At 40.1% G+C, this 25,756-nt stretch overlaps 1 protein-coding gene across 1 annotated transcript in view; it reads right to left on the reverse strand.

The window, feature by feature from the left end:
- The window catches only part of LOC126236096 (uncharacterized), a 301,836-nt gene that overhangs the window by 126,367 nt on the left and 149,713 nt on the right, over positions 1-25,756 (reverse strand). The window contains exon 7 of the mRNA XM_049945164.1: positions 19,174-19,383. Within this exon, the coding sequence (XP_049801121.1) occupies positions 19,174-19,383 (210 nt within the window). The remainder of the gene's footprint in view (positions 1-19,173; positions 19,384-25,756) is intronic.

Consider the following 25,756-nt stretch of genomic DNA (forward strand, 5'->3'; position numbering starts at 1 on the left):
CCTTTGGAGTGTTTTGGTATGCCAACTTCATGGCAGCCTCACCAACCAACATCGATACCTCTCCTCAGTGCAACATTGTGTGAAGAATGGGTACCATTCCCCAAGAAACCTTCCAGCACCTGACTGAACGTATGCCTGTGAGAGTGGAAGCTGTCATCATTTTCAGCCAGGTGACCGGATACTTTTGATCACATAATGTATAAGCCAACAACAGCACAGAATATTTGATGACAGGTAAACATGACTGTCATAACATATGATAGAGGGACAAATTTAGATCAGGCTGCACAAATACTACATAGTTTCTTACAGAATCACATGTGTTGGAGGAGACGTTAATGCTGATTTTGAGTCAGACAATACTGACTGAGAAGATGTATGAGAACTGATTTCCAGCTTTAGATTATTTTCCACAGTCAACTTCCCAATGAGATTTGAAGGGTATAGTAAACATATACTGACAACATGTTTTCAGGCTGAACAACCTATAATGATTTAGATGTAAAACTGACGGCCAATGGTTTATTTGACCATAATGGTCAAATGTTAATGATAAAATATACTGACCAGTTAGGTACAAAACATGTAAGAAAAGTACCATACTGCAGTATTGCACAATCATAAACAATAATTCAGCCACAGCATTTAGAGAAAAACTTGCTGAATATACCTTGTCATTACAAAATATTGTACTGACAAGACAAAAACTCATGTGAAAGAAAAATTAAAGTACTTATAAATTATATATTTAACATGTAGTCTCAAAACACACACACACACACACACACACACACACACACACACACACACAAATTGTTGCTTTGTTTAGGTGTCATATTGGCACAAAATAGTGAACAAAGCTGTAGGTAACTTTACTGTAAGTGTACATGAAACACATCCCTGTCTGTAAGTTAGTGGGTCCATCAAAACTCAGCATGCCTTAGTGACATGGTGAGAACTAAACTCTAATGGGACACTACGCAACATACACAACACATTATTATGAAAAAGTTTTGTGCATGTGCAGCTGTGTGTATGGGCATGTCTTGGGTATGGTGGCACTAAGAAAGTTGTGTGTGCATCTGAAAAACAGCATTCAAACAAGTCAAGGCACAGCAAACACAGTGGGTAACATCACAAATGGCTGGATTACTGGCAGAATACATCCCAATCACAATCAAAACTAGGTGGGCTGCAAGCTGAATGTCACTGGTAGCGCTATTTCGTGACTGTAGACAGTATTCCATAAGAAAGGACACGTTTAATGGCAAGATGGGCAAGGTTGACCAAACACTACAACCCAGCACCCAGATTTATTAATTAACTGTCATTTTTCCTTAAGTGTCCAAAGACATACAACCAACACAGCACCTGTCATAGGTAGAGTCGTCACGACAGCCTCTGGGTCACACAGTTGTCAGCCTTCATGTTGTCAGATTTGAGTGGGCAGTCTTGTGCAAACAGAAACCCAAGCAGTGCAGTCCCTTCATCCAAACAGACTGTGTGTCAAGATAAATGTTGCGTCTTGCCTACTGTGAGTAGAGCCGGTAACCATACGACAGTGTCTTCTTTACAGAAAAGCCACAGTTTAACTTGGAGAATGATTCTTCCTGGGTGCTCATGTACAGTTTCCAGGGAAATACTGCATGTCTTCTAATATTGAGAATGAGACCAATATAGTGGTGATAGAGATCCCCATTGGGGCAGCATCAAGATGGGAATATATACACCACCACATACCGTATTTACTCGAATCCAAGCCGCACTTTTTTTCTGGTTTTTGTAATCCAAAAAACCGCCTGCGGCTTAGAATTGAGTGCAAAGTAAGTGGAAGTTCTGAAAAATGTTGGTAGGTGCCGCCACAACTAACTTCTGCCGTTGAATATATGTAGTGCTGCACAGGCATGCTTTGCAGGCACAAAGATAAATACGGGCGCCAAAACCTCTGCGTCAGTAAAAAAAAAGGTGGAAGACGACATTTCTTCTCCACCCCGAGTTTCGACCACTGCATTTTATACTTTATCCGACGAAGTAAATACAAATTCCGTATTGTTCATCTTCGAATGTAGCAGCATTTCAATGTACTACGAAAATCCGACTGGCAAGACTGTTTGGGATGTTTGTCAATATGGCCAACTCTACGTTCTGAATTGTGAATCATATGCAGTATTCTCTTCGCCATAAGAATAATACGAATATAAACATTTTGCCATGTATTCTTTTGTGTTTGCTGCTATCTCATTTAAATACAGTCTGCCTAATAAACTACGAAACTAGGGTGAGACAACAGCAAACGTGGAAGAATATACATACCATGTCATGTTTATATTCATATTATTCTTATGCCTAATAGTGATACAGTCAGAAATGAAGCACGGCAATTGACTAGATTTTTAAATCTAAGATGACTCTAATTTCTGTGCAGAATGTAATGTACTAAAGAGGCATCTGCAAAGATTTTCAAACGGAGAAAAATGTTCGCTAAACTCTCATTCAGAACATCTTCTATCATACGCAGTCTATTATTTGGTTCTTGTTGATCATTATCAAAGAAAGCAGCAGTATAAGTAAGAACAAATAGCAGTCTCTTGCCATTGTTTCACTAATGAGACGAGTCCTCTCTCTCTCTCTCTCTCTCTCTCTCTCTTTTTTTTAAGCGACGGTAGTGTGCACAAAAGCAAGCCATGCTGCGAGTGGCGACAGGCCGTAAACACTCATTATCAGAATGCGACAAACAATGCATGACATAGTACAGTACTGCATTTTCAGCTTAGAGTGACAAACACCTACAACAAAGAGAGCGGCACTTACCAGATCAAAGCAAAATAAGCAATCAATTCAAACCAGATGAAGTACGTGAAAAAGGAAAGGTACCCGTATAAATACGGACGGAGCGCGTGGCGCATAGCAATGGCTACCTAGTAAAGCTTAATTGCTAAGCTTACGACTCGAACCTACTGTAGCTGTATCGTCATTCATTCCACCTAAATTGTGTCTCATATTACAATGGACCAACTTTGTTTCGATTTGGTGGTGCGGCCTAAAACTTTTCTCTCCCCTTGAAATTCGAGTCTCAAATTTCAGGTGCAGCTTAAGATTCGGGAAAAATTTTTTTCCTTGATTTCGAGTCTCATTTTTCAGGTGCGGCTTAGATTCGAGTAAATACAGTATGCTTCCCAGGGGTTCTCTGTTGGCAACAATCTATAGTGGTGCCATTCTGCTACTGGGTGTGTGTGTGTGTGTGTGTGTGTGTGTGTGTGTGTGTGTGTGTGTGTGTGTGTGTGTGTGTGCACGCCTTTTTCATAGTGCACATGGATCTTGGCTCTGAGTGATGGATGACAAAGCCCCACCATGCAGGGCTGGCCTGGTGAGGCATGTGCATTCAACTCCAATTTGAGGACACCACACTTCTTGAGCGGCCAGCTCACATTTTGAATTTGAGTCTTACAGAACATGCAAGAGACATTTTAGGTAAAAGAAACATAGCCCTAACACTGCCACTACTGATCTGACATACAGTATGCCATCAATGAAGGGGTGTACACAATAAGTGCCATCCTGATACCATGCTCAGTTTCACAGTATACTTTATATTAATATCACTGTGCACAGTCACCTTTTAAGTAAACAAATCTATTGCTATTTTGATGTTGTTTCATGGCTCTTGACCATTTCTCAAATTGTGGACATGAATGTAGTTATTTAGGAGCAAAATTTTGCTACAGCATTTTTATAAGAAACTAGCTGAGTACCCAGTGTTGCCTCAGTATACTTTATTCCCAGTTCCACTAACCCATCTCCTTCTTCGCCCTCTTTTTGTCCATCTCCTCTGCCCTCCCTCTGTCCACCTCCTTCTCCCTCCTCTCTCTGTCCACCTTTTCCACTCTCCACTGTCTATCTCCTCCTCTCCTCCCGTCCCTCTCTCTGTCTATCTGCTCCTACCCCCTCCACCCACCATCCTCGGAGTCCATTTCCTACTGCCCCTCTGTATCCTCCTCCCCTATCTCAATGACCATCTTCTCTTCCCTTTCTCTGTTTATTTCCTCCTCCCATGTCTCTTGCCATCTCCTACTCCTCCAACCTCTCTCAATCCATCTCCTCAACAACCCCCACCCCCTCTCTGTCCATCACCTTCTCTGTCCTTCCTTTGTCCATCTGCTCCTCACCCTCACTGTTCAACTTCTCTGCTTGCCTTTCTCTGTCCCCCCCCCCCCCCCCCCAACCAAACTTCTCATCTCCTCCTCCCTCATATCTGTGTCCATGTCCTCATGTTCTCCTTCCCCTTTCTATGTATCCATCTCTTCCCACCCCCTACTCTCTCCACAGTATCACATCCACCCCAATAGGAGGTTGCTGGTTCTTAGCACCACAGTATTTCTTTCCAGACAGTACCATGTGTACCATGTTTGACAGAAATTTATCTAGGGGTTTACGAGGACCTTTTCAGTCATGGCTTTACCAAAGTAGGCATGTGTCACATATATCTAACAAATTTCACACATATTAGCAGACATATTTCACCTGTATCTACAGCAAAAAACGTCCTGCAGTTTCGATTTCACAAAGATTAATCTCTGTGACGTCATATCTCCTGAACAATGTGTCGTACAAAAATATAATTTTGTAAGTACATTCAGTGATACATTTTTATACTGTCTGCTAAATGTGCTGTGAATAAAGTTCGTAACAAAGAAGTAATAAATTTAAATTCATACATGATGTAGCAGTTTTTCAGGCACCTGAGTGTTTATGATGTCATATCTCCTGAACTATGTTCTTACAATGACATAATTTTGCTTGTGCATTGAGTGTTATATGGGAATAGTGTCTGGAAAATGTGTCCTGAATACAGTTAATAGTACAGAAATAATAAATTAAGTAAAGAAATAACAAATTACAATGTCATCCCTAATGTGACAGTTTTACTGCATGAACAGCGAAAATGTAGTAAGTGGTGTAACGTATTTACTCGAATCTTAGCTGCACTCGAATTTAAGCCGCACCTGAAAAATGAGACTCGAAAGCAAGGGGGAAAAAAATTCCCGTATTTAAGCTGCACCTGAACTTTGAGACTCGAAATTCAAGGAGAGAGAATAGTTTTAGGCCGCACCTCCATATCGAAACAAAGTTGGTCCATTGTAATATGAGACACAATTAGGTCGAGTGAGTGATGATACAGCTACAGTAGTTTGGTTCAAATCGTATATTTAGCAGTTAAGCTTTACCAGGTAGCCATTGCTATGCGTCAGGCGCTCCGTCCGTATTTATACGGGTACCTTTCCTTTTTCACGTGCTTCATCTGGTTTGAATTGATTGCTTATTTTTCTTTGATCTGATAAGTGCCGCTCTCTTTGTTATAGGTGTTTATGTCACTCTAAGCTGAAAATGCAGTACTGTACTATGTCATGCATTGTTTGTCGCATTCTGATAATAAGTGTTTACGGTCTGTCCCCGTTCGCGACATGTCTTGCTTTTGTGCACACTACCGTCGCTTAAAAAGAGAGAGAGAGAGAGAGAGAGAGAGAGAGAGAGAGAGAGAGAGAGAGAGAGAAAGAGAGAGAGAGGACTCGTCTCATTAGTGAAACAATGGCAAGAGACTGCTATTTGTTCTTACTTACACTGCTGCTTTCTTTGATAATGATCAACAAGAACCAAATAATAGACTGCGTATGATAGAAGATGTTCTGAATGAGAGTTTAGCGAACATTTTTCTCCGTTTGAAAATCTTTGCAGATGCCTCTTTAGTACATTACATTCTGCACAGAAATTAGAGTCATCTTAGATTTAAAAATCTAGTCAATTGCCGTGCTTCATTTCTGACTGTATCACTATTAGGCATAAGAATAATATGAATATAAACATGACATGGTATGTATATTCTTCCACGTTTGCTGTTGTCTCACCCTAGTTTCGTAGTTTATTAGGCAGACAGGATTTAAATGAGATAGCAGCAAACACGAAAGAATACATGGCAAAATGTTTATATTCGTATTATTCTTATGGCGAAGAGAATACTGCATATGATTCACAATTCATAAAAGTTCCTATTTGCAACTATCTCTTTTCACAGGTAGGAAAGAATTCAGAACGTAGAGTTGGCCATATTGACAAACATCCCAAACAGTCTTGCCAGTCGGATTTTCGTAGTACATTGAAATGCTGCTACATTCAAAGATGAACAATACGGAATTTGTATTTACTTCATAGGATAATGTAGGAAAATGCAGTGGTCGAAACTCGGGGCGGAGAAAAAAGCTCATCTTACACCCTTTTTTTTAATTTATTTACTGACGCAGGGGTTTTGTCGCCAGTATTTATCTTTGTGCCTGCAAAGTAGGCCTGTGTAGTGCTACATATATTCGACGGCGGAAGTTAGTTGTGGCAGCACCTACCCACATTTTTCAGAACTTCCACTTACTTTGCACTCAATTCTAAGCCGCAGGCGGTTTTTTGGATCACAAAAAGCGGAAAAAAAGTGCAGCTTAAATTCGAGTAAATACGGTAAACTTTTTTGTTTTTCATGATTTTGTGGGGCTGCTGGAGAGAAAAGGTTTCGTAAAGGTCTGAAATTATGTATAAAGTTTGTTGCAAGTCACTAAGGGCCCTCATGGTGAAATACTGGGTGAATAAAGTCTGCTAATTCACACGTCATGAGCTACACTATTTTTTCTCTTCTGCCCCTGCCTCTTTCATAGGTAGATGGTCCTTACTCCCACAGCGATTCTCTCCAGATAGTAAGTGACAGGTGTATCATATTTGGTTGAAATTGATCCACAGTTTTAGGAGGAGATGTGGAACATAAGAATATATGTTATAATATGTATGGATAATCCAGAACCAAAGTGCAAAGAGTTCATTTAATTTCATCCATTACAGACAAAGGTGTTTGAAAGCTATAGCTGGCTCAATAACGACTAACAGATGTCATTAAAAAATTACACAACTTCTACAGCACTAAAAAATAAGAATAAATTCTCAAAATGAATTGTTCTATGCATGAAGAAATACAATTACTGCAGCAACTATATAATTTAAATCATCAAAGTGTTGGTGTTTGTTTTACCTAGGGTGATTCAGTGACAGCAGAAACAGTAAATAGAGGACATTTTCATATCTGGAGAGTGCAGATAATTAGAATCTGATGTTGTGAATTATAACAACATTTTTATATGACACAAGACATGGAGAACATCAAGCAGATTATTGTCCATCCTACAGTCATGAGGTAAGTTCTAATTTCAGTTAGATGTCTGTCCTGCCCCTACACCCCTGTACTGCCATTCCCATATTTTTTAAAAGCCTCCCTTAGCTTCCTCTTGCATAAATACATTTATCTTAATAAATGCTGCTTTCACTAATATATCACACACTTTTGAATTCTTTCATAGGCTTTTGTAATCATAGTTTTTTGTTTCAAATGTCCAAATAAAACTTGCCTTTCAGCACACACGACCAACAATTTCTTAGGATGTTTCCTATAGTCTTTGGTGTACTGTATGTGTACACTTTTAATGATGAATAGGTCTCCAACAACAGTCCTGTAAGTTGCTTATAAGGTAATGAATATTATTCAGGCACCACACACAACCACAACCATTATTATGTTGGCACAATTAACACAGAGCAGCTTACATAAACCCAGACAAGTTTCATAATTTCCCAACTTTCACAATGCACACAAAAATGAGCTGGTAATTTGAAAAGTATCCACAAAGAGTAGTCTGAACTATGCAGTCCATCTTTCTGGCACTTCCATGATTTATTTCTTCCAAAGTAATTTTCAACAGTTTCTTAAAATTACATTTGGTCTGTCATATGTACAAGGTGCAGCCAGATCCTGATCGTGAGTAGTTTTTGTTATTTAAATTTTACAATGAGGGTGCATTTTTTGTCTACCACCTTTCAGCTGATGCAACAACTATCAATCGATTCATGCTGGAATAGGCCGAATCGTCTTCAGCAAAGCTGCCTTGCCAATCAAATCACATCACAGGATAGCCTGACTTGCGAGACTGAGGGCTCTCAGATCTGCAAGTGAAAAAAATTGATCTCTTCTGTTCGGAGGCACTGCCTAGAGCAGACATTAAGTGGCTTAGTTCTTTGATCTTTGAATTTTCAATTCTCCTTTGAGATAGGTCTAGGGCTACTGAAGTTATTTTCTCTCATCCCCCTGGCAATCTTCGCAATGTAATCCCACGAGCAAATAAATTGATGTGGTTTCTTTTTCTAAACCTGAATGATGTATATTTATTACAAGTCTACACCGATTTCCAATCTTGATTACATCTCTGATGGGGTGCACAAACTGGCGTCAGAAGAGGGACTCCAAATTCATCCTTTTTTTGGCCTTAAAATGCTGCATACAAATTACTAAGCCATGAGTGGGTGAGTGAAACCATTGTGCAGGTCCATCCGATTGCATGCTGTGACATAATGGGTAAGTGCTTAGCGCGTTCAGTCTGGGCTATCTGTCCCAGTCCATCCAGAGCTACCACCGCAGCTGCACGAGGCCTTTCAACTTCAAGTGGCACCTCTGCCGTCTTCGTACATGCCAACATCATGGATATGATGGCACAGTGCCACCCCTGTGCTGGTGTGAGCTGTTGCCAGCACATTGGTCGGCAAAGGTGTAGCGCGAAGATCGATAGTATGCACTGGACAAAGTGCGCCTATCACGAAAGAGGCCAGAGACACACCGACAAGCACCATGCTGCCAATGCCCTGTCGACAGCAAGTATTTAGGCTGCCGCCACTGACCGGAGGGCATCACTGATTCACTCATTCTAGTTTGGCACCTGTCAGTACTCGTCGAGCGGGCTCAGGTCACATCGCAGGTTATGACAGTACATAGGGACCAGATTTGTGACTATTAAGTAAATGTTCAGGTAAATAAAGAACCGTATTAATCCATGTGTGCATCTGTGTTGTAGAAATAGGATACCAGCCACCCATAACAACATCCTGTCCCTTGCTTCCTTGCAGTACAAGACTGTACAACCCCAATGCAAGGTGCTGCCTTCGTGCAGTTGTCCAACGCTACTGCTTTGTTTCTTGATCACAAATATCAGTCACGAGTTTTGCTTTTTGGGAGAAGATGTCGCCAGGGTACAATGCAGCCACAGACGTCACTGAGAGCTGCACCGAAGACCTTTTGTTTATACTGATGGGTGTAGTTTAAAGTGATGCTCACTGCCACATCACAGGGACAGCTGGAGATGGAGCATGACATGTGAGCGGAGCCTGACCAACTTCGGGTGGCGAATGAAGATCTGCAAAGGCACCATACTAAAGCATTAGTAAATGCGACATCACAAAGTAGCACTGTGTCTGCAGCTATCCTTGTTTATCCTTTCCGGTGTTTCCACAGCCAATTCAATCCTGGCTTGTACTTGATCTTGCAACGTATTTGCTGGTTCCTACCTTCAGGAGTACACCAGGAGAAAATTTTTACACTTCCATACAAAATATAACATCATCTTGTAGAAATAATAAACAGCCAATCAGTTGCAAAATAGAATGTTTATTAAAATCCCTTTACCATGGTTTCAATGTTTATAATAATGTTTTCTTCAGAAAGAAATACTGAAACCTAAGCAGATTAACAGTGAAAAACATGATTATATATAGACACTCAGGTACAATAATATTTTCCTATGAACAAAAAAAATATTATTCTGACTGACTGGATTATATCTTGTGGTAAAGGTACATTGAAATATGACCACAAAGCATCAGTCAAAATATACAATTTAACCTGACAAAACTCTACCACCTGGTGAGCAAGATGTATGAAACAGGCGAAATACCCCCAGACCTCAAGGAGAATATAATAATTCCAATCCCAAAGAAAGCAGGTGTTGACAGATGTGAGAATTACCGAACAATCAGTTTAATAAGCCACAGCTGCAAAATACTAACACGAATTCTTTACAGACGAATGGAAAAACTAGTAGAAGCCGACCTCGGGGAAGATCAGTTTGGATTCCGTAGAAATACTGGAACACGTGAGGCAATACTGACCTTACGACTTATCTTAGAAGAAAGATTAAGGAAAGGCAAACCTACGTTTCTAGCATTTGTAGACTTAGAGAAAGCTTTTGACAATGTTGACTGGAATACTCTCTTTCAAATTCTAAAGGTGGCAGGGGTAAAATACAGGGAGCGAAAGGCTATTTACAATTTGTACAGAAACCAGATGGCAGTTATAAAAGAGTCGAGGGACATGAAAGGGAAGCAGTGGTTGGGAAGGGAGTAAGACAGGGTTGTAGCCTCTCCCCGATGTTATTCAATCTGTATATTGAGCAAGCAGTAAAGGAAACAAAAGAAAAATTCGGAGTAGGTATTAAAATCCATGGAGAAGAAATAAAAACTTTGAGGTTTGCCGATGACATTGTAATTCTGTCAGAGACAGCAAAGGACTTGGAAGAGCAGTTGAACGGAATGGATGGTGTCTTGAAGGGAGGATATAAGATGAACATCAACAAAAGCAAAACGAGGATAATGGAATGTAGTCGAATTAAGTCGGGTGATGTTGAGGGCATTAGATTAGGAAATGAGACACTTAAAGTAGTAAAGGAATTTTGCTATTTGGGGAGCAAAATAACTGATGATGGTCGAAGTAGAGAGGATATAAAATGTAGACTGGCAATGGCAAGGAAAGCGTTTCTGAAGAAGAGAAATTTGTTAACATTGAGTATAGATTTAAGTGTCAGGAAGTCATTTCTGAAAGTATTTGTATGGAGTGTAGACATGTATGGAAGTGAAACATGGACGATAAATAGTTTGGACAAGAAGAGAATAGAAGCTTTTGAAATGTGGTGCTACAGAAGAATGCTGAAGATTAGATGGGTAGATCACATAACTAATGAGGAACTATTGAATAGGATTGGGGAGAAGAGAAGTTTGTGGCACAACTTGAACAGAAGAAGGGATCGGTTGGTAGGACACGTTCTGAGGCATCAAGGGATCACCAATTTAGTATTTGAGGGCAGCGTGGAGGGTAAAAATCGTAGAGGGAGACCAAGAGATGAATACACTAAGCAGATTCAGAAGGATGTAGGTTGCAGTAGGTACTGGGAGATGAAGAAGCTTGCACAGGATAGAGTAGTATGGAGAGCTGCATCAAACCAGTCTCAGGTCTGAAGACAACAACAACAACCTCCGTAATAAATAAAACAAACACAACATGGTTGTTGTCACTTTTTATTTCCTCACTAATGTACAGCTAGTACACTAGCATCATGTACGCAATGCCTGGGCCAAGGATAGCTTCTGGCAAGAGAGGACACTGGTAATATGTGCAAGGAGGGTGCTTGATAGTGAATGAACATTATCGTGCTAACATAGCTTAAAACGTTAAAATTAAACTCATGACATTAAAAAATCTGATTATATTTGACTGTGTACATATTTAGAATTAATAAAATGGCAAAAAATAATAAGTTACCATCTGAAAAAGATCACTATGGCAAAAATAAAATGTGTGAACTGAGAATAATGCAAATAGAAAAAATAGCAAAAAGAACCCGGTTGGAGAATGGGAGAAGAGGGGAAAAGGGGAGAGGAATGGGGGTAGAGAGAGAGAAGGAAAGAGGGTTGGAGGGAGGTGGTGGTGGTGGTGGTGGGAGGGGGGGGGGGTGAGAGAGATGGTAAAACAGTGGCATGGACTTGACTAACGTTCGAAGTAGTACTGGAGGGAACTGACACCATGAATCCTGCAGGGTTGTCCATAAATCGATTACAGTATGAGGGGGTGGAGATCTCTTCTGAGCAGTACATTGCAAGGCATCCCAGATTTGCTTAATAATGCTCATGTCTGGGGAGTTTGGTGGCCAGCAGAAGTGTTTAAACTCAGAAGAGTGTTCCTGAAGCCACTCTGTAGCAATTCTGGACATGTGTGGGTACCGCATTGTCCTGCTGGAATTGTCCAAGTCTGTCAGAATGCACATGAATGGATGCAGGTGATCAGACAGGATGCTTACGTACATGTCACCTGTCAAGAGTTGTATCTAGACATATCAGGGGTCCCATATCACTCCAACTGCACATGCCCCACACCATTACAGAGCTTTCACCAACATCAACAGTTCCCTGCTGACATGCAGGTCCCATGGATTCATGAGGTTGTCTCCATACCCATACATGTCCATCTGCCTGATGCAATTTGAAATGAGACTTGTATGACCAGGCAACATGTTTCCAGTCATCAACTGTCCTATGTCGGTGCTGATGGTCCCAGGCAAGGTGTAAAGCTTGGTGTTGTGCAGTTATCAACAGTAGACAAGTGGGCCTTCGGCTCCGAAAGCCCATACTGATGATGATTTGTTGAATGGTTCCCACACTGCCACTTGGTGATGGCCCAACATTGAAATCTGCAGCAATTTGCTGAAGGATTTGCATTTATATCACATTGAACGATTCTCCTCAGTCACCGTTGGTTCCATTCTTGCAGGATGTTTCCAGCGGCAGCAATGTCAGAGATTTGACGTTTTACCAAATTCCTGATATTCACGGTTCACTCGTGAAATGGTCGTATGGGAAAATCCCCACTTCCTAACTACCTCGGAGATGCTGTGCCCCATTGCTCATGTGCTGACTATTAACACTACATTAAACTCACTCAAATCTTGATAACCTGCTATTGTAGCAGCAGTAACCGATCTAACTGCCCACTGTGCTGTATTCTGCCTGTTTACATATCTCTGTATTTGAATATGCTTGCTTATACTAGTTTCTTTGGCACTTCAGTGTGTAACACATCTGAAAAAGTGTGAACATCATATCTCTAGAAATATGTTCACGTCATAACAAAGAAGAAACACAAGTACCACTAGCATTAGCAGGAGAGGAAAATGTTGTATCCTAAGTCATATGAAAATCGAGCCACATCTCTGTTTTAGGTGGTAACTTACTAATTGTTGCCATTCTATTAATTTTAAATATGAACACAGCTAAATTTGGTCAGGTTTTTGAATGTCTAATTTTAATTTTAACATTTTAAACAATATTAGCATGATAATGTTCATTCACTATCAAGCAGCCTCATTGAGCATATTACTATCGCCTCTCTTGCAAGAAGGATTCCACAGAATGAGATGGTATATTGTGTCTGTGTGTGTGTGTGTGTGTGTGTGTGTGTAATCATGTTTTTCAATGTTTATTTGTTTAGGTTGTCAATATTTCCGGCTGAAGAAGACGTTTTATAAAAGTTGAAACCACGGTAGAGGTGTTTTAATAATCCTTCCATTTTGCAACTGACTGGCTCTTTATTATTTCTACAAGACAATTTCATCCTACCGTTGCTGCTCTAGCCATGTACAAAATTTCATAATATAACAAATATAGGGAAACTGTCTGCAGGGACTGATGAAGTGTTGGTAGACGTCACCTACCTTAAGGTGCAAGCAGACATGTGCTTATGCAAATTCCATGGAAGGGTTCAGAAATACCAAGGCATTTGACATCCTTGCAAAAGAGCAAGTCAACAGATATGAAGATAAGTTTAGTGTTATCTATAACAGGCCCAACTTTCCACTCTATGCCAAAATCACGGAGAGGATTTAGAGCGCCTTGCCGACAGAATAAGAGCAGTATTGTGTTGTACATTTGTACTAGGGAAAATAACAAAAGGAATGATGTAGTCTTTAGTGAATCAGAAGCTCATTGTGTAGATATATTTGTTAGTGGGGTTGCCCCATAGGTAGATGCTGAGCTGAAGTGTGCTTTGCCAAGCACACTAAGGGATGCTGTATGACATGCGTTTCTATGCAAGGAGTCCAAGCAATTTGCCCAATCTTCCACCATGGTGAACCCTGCTAGATGTGAATTCACTGACAAAGTGCTCTGCTTTTGTTTCACATGTCCAGGTCAAACGTTTCCTGACTGTTTGGCACCCGCATGTGCCTACCATAGAAAGATCGGACACGAGAGAGCAAACTGTTGGTCTCTGCAGCATTGCTTGGCTAACCTAACATATTTTGGATACCACTACCCTTCACTCCTCTTCCACAAAATGAATCCAGTAAGATAGGTAGGACTTGCTCAAGTGTCAAACATAAATTTGCAAAGTGGTGGTAAGTTCCTATGGGACCAAACTGCTGAGGTCATTGGTCCCAATTTGCAAAGTAACATCTGCAGTAGACAGTCTACATTTATCACTGATACAGGTATATAAATAAGAATATATAAATAAGAATAAGTGAAATCTACTTGTGGTCAAGAATTAAAACACCTGTGATGTAGACTGAGTAGACTTGGACCCATTAGGTTCACAATATGCAGAAATGGAAATAGATGGAAGTAAGCACCAGTTCAGATTCGAAGAATGACCAATTTCCAGTGCCATTTTCAAGGAATAGTTAACTTCCAAACACACAAGAAGTCCAAATTGATGGAAATGTCCATCATTTAGCCAGTGTTCCCACTATAAGGACCGGAGGGAGTATAGACAGAAAGGCCATGTTCCAACTACCCAGTAAACCATGTACCAAAGTGTTGAAGTTAAACAAAACTGAAAAAATACCAGGTGGTACCAGGAAAATCATTTGGATAGAGGTAAAGAAAGATTTGTTAAGAAGAGAGATTTTCTTAATGGATCCATTAATAAGAAATGAAGTTTTAGAAAGTAAACAGACACACGTGAAGCACAGTTTGTCTTGAATTAGTATGACAGAAGAGATTGCATTTTGTCACTGTGCATAGACACTTTAGAAGCAGAGATGTTAAATTTCTGCGAGATATCATATTTGCCAACATGTACAAAGTAAATACTGATGAGATAACTGCATACCAAGAAAATGAACAGTCTGAAAGAATAGTTCACATAAATACTACCTGAGTTACATCACCTATCGAAGCAGAAATTGAAGAGAGACTCTGACACATCTGTTAGGCAGATCAGGGTTTATTGTACCCCTACTAGCTGAATTTGAGAGTTTCAATGAAGAAAAGAAACAACTTTCAGCAACCTCTTTAACATACCATGAGATTCCTACCCTACAGTCCAGAAACTTTATCACTTACTGTGTCACTTGCAGGCCATGGTAGAGAAAAGTATTTCATATTTGCTAGAAACAAGAGTAATTCAGCCTTCTTTCAACCCCTGATCTTCACCTAAGGTGGCTGTCCCAAATAAAACCAATAATGGTGACAAAGTAATCACATTTGTGTAGATATGAGAGTGTTCAATAACATCATGAAACCAGATACTTATCCCCTTCCAAGGACTGATGACACTTTGGATCACCTTAGCAAATGCAAACTCCTCACCACCTTTGATATGTGCTCTTGATACCATCAAATTCCTATAGCTCCGGAAAATCAGGGAAAGGCAACTTTTGTTGTGCCCACCACCATATAAGGATACCCTTTGGCCTTTGAATCATTCCTTCTACATTCAAAGTTTTGCTGATTTACTTCTGCGATGTTTAAAGCCAACACTGTGTCTGATATACCTGGGTGAGATATGACGAAAGAACATGCAGAACGACTGACAAAAGTGCCAACCTCTGAAATTGCACAATTACAAGCACATTACTAGGCCACACAATTTCAACTGATGGTGTACAATCAGATCCGTGATTAACAGAAGCAGTGAACAATTTTCCAGCACAGAGGTACATTACAGAATTGCAGTCATTTCTTGGATTAATAAATTACTATCATTGTTGTGTCATGGAAAACTATGCAGCCAGCACAAAACTGCTCACAAAATTATTAAAGAAAGGAACTCCTTTTGTCCAGACAGCAGACTGTGAGAGAAATTTTTACAAGTTCACCTGTCTTGGCTTATCCATATTTTGTGCTGCCTTTTATTGTGTTGTGTGATGCTAGCAACATAGCTGTCAGCTGTATTTTTAGTCAAATACAAAATGGTGAAGGAAACGCAATTGATTATGCATCACATCAGCTAAATCTAGTGGAACAAACCTACAGCACCACGAAAAGAAACTTCTCGCACTTGCTTCTGACACCTTTCACAATAGCTTTTAATTTTAAAAAATCCCAGAAACAGACTTGTTGATGGACCTTAAAACTTAGTGAATATGACTGGCCAGTTAAAGCAGAATGTAGATACCTTGAAGAGGAAAATTACGATCCTGCAAGTAGACAACATACTTATTAAGTAATTAAAAACGACAAAAGAATCTGATACTGAGTGTAATAAATGGACTACCTCACCACATCTTGTTACAAGAAAAGACATTTTATATAAGAAAATGCCTGTTGGGGAATGGATAACAGTGCCAGAGGCTATCTGTAAATTCATTCTACAACACTGTCATGACAGCATACAGACTTGGCATAATGGGAAAAGCGTTTTGCTAGTGAACATTGCAGCCCATTATTGGTGGCCACAAAAAAAGGAAGATGATACATTCCAAATTGTCTCCCATGTGCTATGAGAGCACATGGAGGAAGACCAAATATATCTCTTCAATCATTGCCCAGGGTAGCAGGACCTTCTCAAATCTTATCACTCAATATAGTTGGACTGTTCCCTTTAACAGCCCAAAATAATAGACATGTTTTAAATATCACTGACCATTTCCCTCACTAGCTTATTATGATACCTACTGAAGACACTACTACTGAGACAGTTGCAAAAGCATTCATCAATCATTCAGTACTACCATTTGGAAGTCCAGAGGCTGTTATAACAGACCAAAGGGCAAATTTTATATCCAATCTTGTATTACAGCTATGTTGACTACTTAAAATGAAGTGGACAACTATGCCATTTCACTCTTAAGAGCAATGGCTGAGTTGAATACATTCATAAAACAGTTGTTAAAATGTTGTCTTATGATGTGAACAGTTCACACTCAGACTGCAATAGAATATTGCAACTTGTAATTTTGTCATACAATGCCAGGATACGTGAATCAACGGGATGGAGTCCCTTTGAAATTGTTTATGGCCACAAAACACTCTCCCCATTTGAGATAGAGAAGTTACCGTCTGAAATAAATTCCAGCAAAGTGAAGCTATTTGGAAGAGAGGTCAGCAGAACAATGCATCCGTGACACAGAGGCAACAGTTCCACAGTCAAAAGAATGCTACAATGGCACTACACCAAGTAGAAGATTATGTAATGTTAAGCAAACTGCTGTGAAACCAAGCAGCACTAAGAAATTTATGTGCTCCTGGTTTGGAACATATCAGATATTGCATCTAATGTCACCTGTCAATGTCAAGTTACAGCTCCCACATCAGAAGACTGTAATTCATTTTGATTGTTTAACCAAGTGTAACAATATTCCATCTCCTGAAGTGGTTCCATCAAAACTCAGAAAGATTCATTCCGTGTAAAAGCCAATGCATGCTGAAACTGTTAAACAACCACCAATGAGTTCACATCAGTATAATTTATGTCCTACCCCTACATAAAATTTACAGTCTAGGGAGTGAGAACAAATTTTATCATCAGTCTTATGTGTGAGATAGAGTTACTATTTTCTATGCCAATCTGTTGTTTTCCCATATTGATGAGTCTGTTGTATGTTCTCAGCTTAACCAGGCTCTGATAGCTAGAATATTTTGCTTAAATGCTGCCATTTGTGCCATTCTTGTAAAGTTCCCTCTGTGTCTTAAACATTTTTAAAAATGTTAGTTTGATATTACTCCTGCCTGTATAGAACTTCTTGCCCACTGGTTTGTTGCTATGGAGAATACCCTGTCCATTATGGACATTGGACATCATCACAGAATACCAGTCACACAGCTGCAGCATTTTGCTCGCTGTATGCCACTGTGAATTCTAATGTGACTGTACTTCAACTCCAACTGACTAGCAGACCCCTGTGCTACTAATGTGTCATTACTTTTACTTTTGTATGTTACACGCTCCACATTACCCTAAAATTAAACAGTATTCCTTTATATTTCATTATCTGCCTCTATTATTGAATAGTTCTGTCATATGTTTGAGATGTCGCAGCAAAGTTTTCACCACTGTCTTGTGTAACGAAGTTATGTTCAAAGTTTGTGGAATTTCAAAACTTGTGTTTCAAATGTGCAGATAAGAAGGCATCTTCATGGAGAAGGCTACTGTGTTTTTTTGAAGGAATCTGCAGAAACAAGATCTCACCCTAAGCTGCAACAAATCACCTATTATTCAATCACTACTAAATACCTATGTGCAACCCAACACCACTCAATGTGTCCGGTCTTTTAGCAGACATCAGCGATGCAATTCAGTGTCTTTCGTGGACTCTGTTCCTTCTGGTCGAGTCCTTTTCTGTTTCTTCTGTGATCAAAAAAACATCATTCTCTTCTGTTCCGAGCTGTCGTCTAGAGCAGAAGCTAAATGGCTTAGTTCTTTTGCCTTTTGAATTTTTCCCTTTCCTTTGACATCAGACTGGTACTACTTGAGTTGGAATATCACCCCCCCCCCCCCCCCACGCACAGACAAGTACTATACATTAATTACTCGCCCACGCTGCTTTCCACTCCCTCCTATACCTCCGTGTGGATGTACAGGTACATGGTTGACTGTAATAAATGAGTCTATATGATAACACCTAGATGAATTCCATGACGCTGTTTTGTGGAGTTTAAACAAGCTTGCCTTTACTCACTGACTGTACACACTTTCATAAACCCATTAAAACTGCCAAAACATGGTGATAATAGTAAAGACTTGAATGTTAATAGTACAGGGTTAAAAGTCATATGTTCTTGCTTCCAAGTACTTTCTGTAAACATCAACAAACACTTTCATTGGATCAATCTCCCGTTTTCCACACAAGAATCAGCAAATGAATAACACACAACAAACTGCTAACAATCTTAGAGGACAACTGCATATCCCTCTGATAGTGAGACAAATTGCATCTATATTAAATGGCTGTCCTTGTTCATGTATCATGGTGCACAGTCCCACTTGCAGACTGTCCCGTCTGGCACAATCAATCATGAAAGTTCACTTCAGAGAACACTTCATACCACTAAGAGATTGATTTTCAGACACAAATAATTTTATACTACTGCAGTTTCATGCAACGATAAGCGGGGATACAATTACATTATCAACGACAGCTATTTTGAGTAACACATTGTTCTGAGACATCTAACAAAAAAAGAAGTTCGTCACAATGTGAGGTTACAATAAGTCAACGAGATTATCATTTACAATAAAATCAATACACAGTTAATACTGACAATATTAATTACCTTTATGCAAATTTGTAATTCATGTTTTCTACTTTTCACAGGCGCTGGCATTTCTTTGCTATACAAATAACAGCACTGAACACTGACCCATGCTCTGTCATGTGCACCAAAAAATCGCACGTCTGCATTTTCGTCATGCACCCGCAAGACTTTTCCTGGCCAGAAAGGATATCCCTTCAGCTTAGCCCATACAAGTATATGAGGTTTACGCTGTAAGTAAAAATGCACCTTTTAATGGTTTGATTAAAAAGCAATGATTACAGATAACAGCAATATGTAAATAATCAAGGTAACAGTATACTGTGCTTTACAACTATTTTGTACAGTTTTTGTTTGATATTAATTGAATATTCTCAATGTGATTAAGTAATCAATTATACGCAAACAGAAACAAAATAGTTTACATTATCATTCCTAGCTTTTGGCATGGCATATCAAAATCAAGTAAAATTTACATTTATAATTTCATGGAAGTTGTCAGAAGAAAGAAAATGGGCTATACTTTCTATAACTGGCTCAAAAAAATTAAACAAAACCCCTCTGATAGTGAGGCAAATTGTATCTACAAGGCGTACAACTTTGTTTCCGCTGTTTTTTCCCCAACATTTGAGGCTTTAATGAAACAAATTGGTTACACATGTATCATTCAAAGTATTTTCCATCGCTGGCCACTACTTTCTGCCATCTTTCAGGAAGCGTACAAATCCTACGTCGAAAAAAATTGTTCATCTTTTGAAGCAATCCAATTTGTGACATCTTCATGAGATTGGAAGTGTTGGTCAGCCAGGCAATGCGCCATTGATCTAAACAGGTGATAATCAGAGGGAGCAATCTCTGGAGAATACGGCGGGAGGGATAGGGCTTCCCTTTTTAATGTTTCCAAGTATGTTTTGAACTCTTTTGCAATGTGGGGTCGAGCGTTGTCGTGCTGCAAAATCACTTTATCGTGCTTCTCGCTGTATTGCGGCCATTTGTCTTTTAATGCTCTGCTGAAACGAATTAATTGCATTGGATAACGAGCATCTGTGATTGTTTCACTTGGTTTTAACACCTCACAGTACACGGCGCCAAGCTGGTCCCACCAAATGCAGAGCACAATCTTGGAACCATGAATATTCACTTTGGCCGTCAATGTGGAAGCATGGCCGGGATAACTCCATGATTTTTTGCATTTAGGGTTATCGTAATGAACCCATTTTTCGTCCCCGGTCACAATGCGATGCAGAAATCCCTTCCTTTTTTGTCTCTGAAGCAACTGTTCACTAACACACAAATGCCGTTCAACGTCTCTTGGTTTCAGCTCACACGGGACCCAAGTTCCTTCTTTCTGAATCATGCTCATAGCCTTGAGACATTTTTAAATGGCTTGCTGTGTCACTCTCACTAATCATGCCAATTCTTCTTGGGTTTGGCGTAAGTCTTCACTCAGCAATGTCTCCAATTCTGCATCCTCAAAATCATTCTCTCTTCCATCACTATGCCAGTCCAAGGCGTTAAAATCACCGTTCTTGAAGCGTTGAAACCACACACAACATGTTTTTTCACTAATAGTGTCCTTACCATACGTACTTGAGAGCATTCAATGAGACTCAATCGCTGTTTTCTTCATACTGAAACAAACCAGCAACACCTCCCACAAATGATGATAATTAGGCTTGTAAACTGACATTTTCAATCAAGAACAACTTTATGATGCAGACACAAATCAACTAATGTTTGAATGAGGTTACGTTGTCCAAGGTCCAAGCTAACTGCCTGACGTCTGCGGTCTGTTTCTTTCGACCGCAACTTACAGTTGTTGCCACCTATCGCTAAATGGTGGAAGCTAAGTTGTACACCTTGTATATTAAATGGCTGTCCTGGCTCATGGGTCACTTTCAGGTTGCATATCTAACAGCTTCCAGGGGCAACGAAAATCCAATTTTAAATATTTCGTAAAATTACTGACCAAACATAAACATTTAAACTGATGTCACAACTTACTCATTAAGAGGTGTAATCATATATTAAATGTTTAACACAATAAGACAAAGATCACAGTTAGAAACTGCGGCAAAAGTCACGGTGTGCCAATTACCCACACTATTTTCAACCAGTATTTCAGAACTGCCAAACTAACTTTAAGCACTATTTCAAACCTTATCTAAACTTTTCCTTGCTTACGTACTTAATATCAACTATTTAACAAGTTAACACATTTGTAAAGTAATCAGATGTTTCAAATTGTTATATACAAGGCACTTTGATGCTTGGGTTGCTGGGGAAATAAGTCGTAAGGAGTGCTGGGGAAATAAGTTGTCTTTTCATTCAGAAATCAGGGAAACCACTGGCACTCAGCTTAAAGTGCATTAGCTACGTAAATCTAGTGGACTTTTGTCTAGGCATAAATATTTTAAACGGTTTTTTTCCCTAGGTATTACAATTGTATCATGGTAGCACAGCACATAGGATGGAGCTGTAGATGAGATAGTCTCTTACGAAAACTGCGGAATTATCTTTAAAACAGTTGGAAACACACACTGCTGTTGCTTCAATACCCAAAACAGAAGTAGGTGAAAAGTAATGAAAAACAGCTTGGATAAAGACAGATCAATTTCAAAGGGCCTACATTATGGTAGGGAGGATAGTTGTGACCCTATTGAATCAGTGCATAAATAAAAGACCATCACCAAATTAGATACTCAAGCACCATCAGTTGTGGTATGATCTTCAGAACTAGAAAAACGCTGTCATTTGTTGCCTGCCTGAACCCCACATACTCCCCACATACTCACTGGTATAGAAAACTTGAATATAACACTAACGGAAATTCCTGGGTGGAACAATATCTAAAATAAAAGAAAGGCAACCTTCAGAAGACTGATGTCTGGCGTGTAGGCACATGTAACAGTATGCAATCTTAACTGGCTGTTGAAACACGGGCTCTTGTTCTGGCAGAAGGTACATACATTCACACATGCAACTGCACACACTACCAAGCGCACATTACACTGATAAACAGTTGTCTGGACTGATGGATGTAGGGGCATGCTGGGGAAGGATCCGCTAGGCAAGGAGAGAGTAGCTGGATAGTATGAGGCAGGAGTGAGAACATGGGACTCAAAAGCTGCATAACAAGACTAAAGGATTTCTGAGGGGTAGATCATATAAAAAATATAGAGAGAAGGTTGACACAGGCGGGTGGGTTGGGAGAGAAAAGGTGGAGACAGAGAGGGAGACAAGGAGGGGTGAGGGATGAGTGGAAATGGGGGAATGGGGGAGGGAGGGAGGGAGAGAGGGAGAGAGAGAGAGAGAGAGAGAGAGAGAGAGAGAATGCCCATCTGGTTGTAAAGGGGGTTAAATGTTTCCTAGGTATCTCCGAGACAGTTCTGCTGAGTAATGCAATACATTACCTGGAGGGTACGCTTCCAATGTCAAAATGCCACATTCTCATTACCTGCACCTTGACTTGAAAATAAATCTCTCTCTCTCTCTCTCTCTCTCTCTCTCTCAATCGATGTATGGCTATATCAAGTATGCCTCGTATCATTGACTACTGCTTTTTCACACAGCTGAGTGCTCAAAACTCGACACATTAGCAACGTCCAAAGACACAGTTCATACCAGAACCTACTACCTCGAATTTCTTTTGTTCTCTGACTTTTTCATGCATTGTCACGGCTGTCTTCTTAGACGTGGAGGCCAGAGCAATTCCAAGACAGGGGTCCACTGCATGGAGAAAACATTAAGAGCAGCTAGTGTGGCCAAATGCAAGCCACCGCCAGCACTGCCCCATCCAGCAGCAATGCCATCTCCATTGCCGTTCAGTTAACATACACATACAGAGAACCCCTTTGCTCAACACAGGGGTTCCACTTTCCAAACTACACTAAATAACTTTTCTTCAACACTCAAGGATCATCATTTGTACACTCAAGGATCATCATTTGTCACTCCTAAATACATTGTGCAACACTTCAACAAAGTGGTATGTTACATTACAGTGGTGAGAGAAGGCAGTATACAATTTGGATGGGGAAAGAGAGGTGTGGACAGTGACAGTAGAAAAAATGGAAAAGGTAAGGTGAGGCAGTGTCACACAGGTTAGTGGAGGTTTAGGTCAGGGAGATTGTGAGAATGCAGGATGTGCAGGAAAGACTATTCTGATCTGTATAGCTCAGAGAAACTTGTACTGGAAGGTAATACCCAAATCGACAACTGATTGGTCAATTTTGCGGCACGGCCACAGTTTGACGGTGGCCATTCATGTGAGTAGACAGTTATCTGTCATGCCCACATAGAATGCTGCAAGTTAATTGCACCATAGCAGATATATAAAATGGCTGCTTTCACATGTGGTCCTGCCCTTTATTGGGTAAGAAATGCCTGTGACTGGTCTCCAGTAGCATGTGGTGAGTATATGCAACAGGTCTTCTAAAAGAGAATGACCCATTGCGTGCAGGACTGGGAGGATGATTGGAATAGGGATAGACAAGGATATTCTGTAGGTTGAGTGGGTAGTGGAACACACTTTGGGCAATGTTGCCATGAATGTGGTGGGCTTATACCTCATCTCAGGGCACAACAAGATATAACTGAAGCCCTGATTAAGGATATGATTGAACTTTTCAAGGCCAGGGTGATCTTAAGTGATCGGAGGAGCACTGGTCAGTGGCTGGTCAACAGGTTTACTGGCGACTGAGGAGATAGCATGGGAGTTATGTTAATGGATGAGCTGGATAAAATAATGTGTGTTAATAAAGGCTCTGTTAAGGTTATCATAATATTTCAAAACTCCTACTTTTCACAGCAGATGTTGCATCCATGGGTGGCAAGCTGTAAGGAAGAGATTTTTTGAGGTAAAATGGATGACAGCTGTCAAAGTGGTAGTACTGTTGGTGGTTGGTGTGCTTGATATGAACAGACATATTTCTGGAGCCACATCAGAGGTGGAGATTGACATCAAGAAACATGGATCACTGAACTGAGACGTACCAGTTGAAGCAAATTTTGAAGTAGATGTTGAGCTTATGGAGGAAAGAACAAATGATGTCCTTGCCATGAGTCCAGATCATGAAAACATCGTCAATGAATCTGAACCAGTCAAGCAGTTTTAGGTGTTGACTGGATAGGAAAGTTCACTTCAGGTGGCCCATAAGTAAGCTGGCATAAGATGGTACCAAGTGAGTCCTGTGGCAGTACCATTGAATTGTTTATACAGAGTCCATCAGAAAAATGTATACACTCTTTGTCAGGCTCTAATGAGATATCGACATTGTCATTCGATTTGAGTTCCGAGTGTGTTGTTGTACAGTCTTAGGCTCAACAGATGTTACTACTTTCATCTTGGTATTGAGAAAACAAGATGGGTGGAGCATGCTTGACATTCGAGCAACGAAAATGTATTGTGAAGTGGTTTTTAAAGTTTGATAATTCCATTGAAGTGCAATGTCAGTGGAGGTGGGGGTTTGAAACAGAACCGCCAACCTGCCTAACAATTAAACCCATCATTGACAAGTTTGAATTGCACAGAACGATTTGTGATATTCACAAAGGAAGATCAGGAAGACAGCATACATCTGAAAGTCCTGCTTCATCGGCTCTCATGTTGGAAACATTTGTTAATTCTCCACAGAAGTCTGCTATGCAATATGCACGTGAAGTGGGGGTTAGCAGTACAAGTGTACGAAGAATTCTGAAAGCCGCAAAGTGGAAAGTTTACATTCCATGATTATTGTGCGAGATTAATGATGACAATCCTGATTGCCTAATGCAATTTTGTGAATGGTATCTGCAAATGGTAACTGATGATGAACAATTTGTGATGAAGATAATGTGGAGTGACGAGGCACAATTTAAACTTAATGGATATGTGAATTGGCATAAGTGTGTACTGGGCACCAGAAAATCTGCATGCTTATGTGGATAAAGTGGCCAATCTACCACGGGTTCATGGGTGGTGTGGACTATCGTCTAGTGGCTTAGTAGGACCCTTTATCTTTGATACTACTGTCACTGGAGAAGTGTACCTGGAAATGTAACACACGTCAATTTATATAGGTATATGTGCGCTTTATGGAGCTGATAAAGAGGTCTTCTAACATCGGGATGACAATTTTCCATGGCACTGGATGGGATGAAGAGGGCCCATTGAGTTCCCTCCACAATCACCAGATCTAACACCTAAAGACTTTTATTTTTGAGGAACTGTGAAAGACAATGTCTATCAACGTAAACCATGCACGCTGGAGGAACTTCACCAGGAGATTAGAGCAACATGTACAGCGGTCTCCACTGTAACACTGACTGACGTAGTTGCGGTGACCGTACATCGTTCTGTTATGTGTACAGCCGCCAATGGTGAACATTTTGAACATTTAAAGTAACCAAGTGCTAAGCTGAAGGTTGTACAACAAATGTGAACAATTATTAAATGTAAAATAAACACATAAGTAACACTTTTCATTCATTAAAGTGTGTATACATTTTCCTGGTGGACTCTGTAGATTTGGTCTTCAAAGGTGAAATAATTATGGATCAGGATATGGTTGGCTAAGAGGATAGGGTAGTGGATTTGTCCTCAGGATGATGCTGGGAAGGTAGT

This window comes from Schistocerca nitens, chromosome 2 (assembly GCF_023898315.1).
Source record: "Schistocerca nitens isolate TAMUIC-IGC-003100 chromosome 2, iqSchNite1.1, whole genome shotgun sequence".
In the NCBI taxonomy this organism is placed as follows: domain Eukaryota; kingdom Metazoa; phylum Arthropoda; class Insecta; order Orthoptera; family Acrididae; genus Schistocerca; species Schistocerca nitens.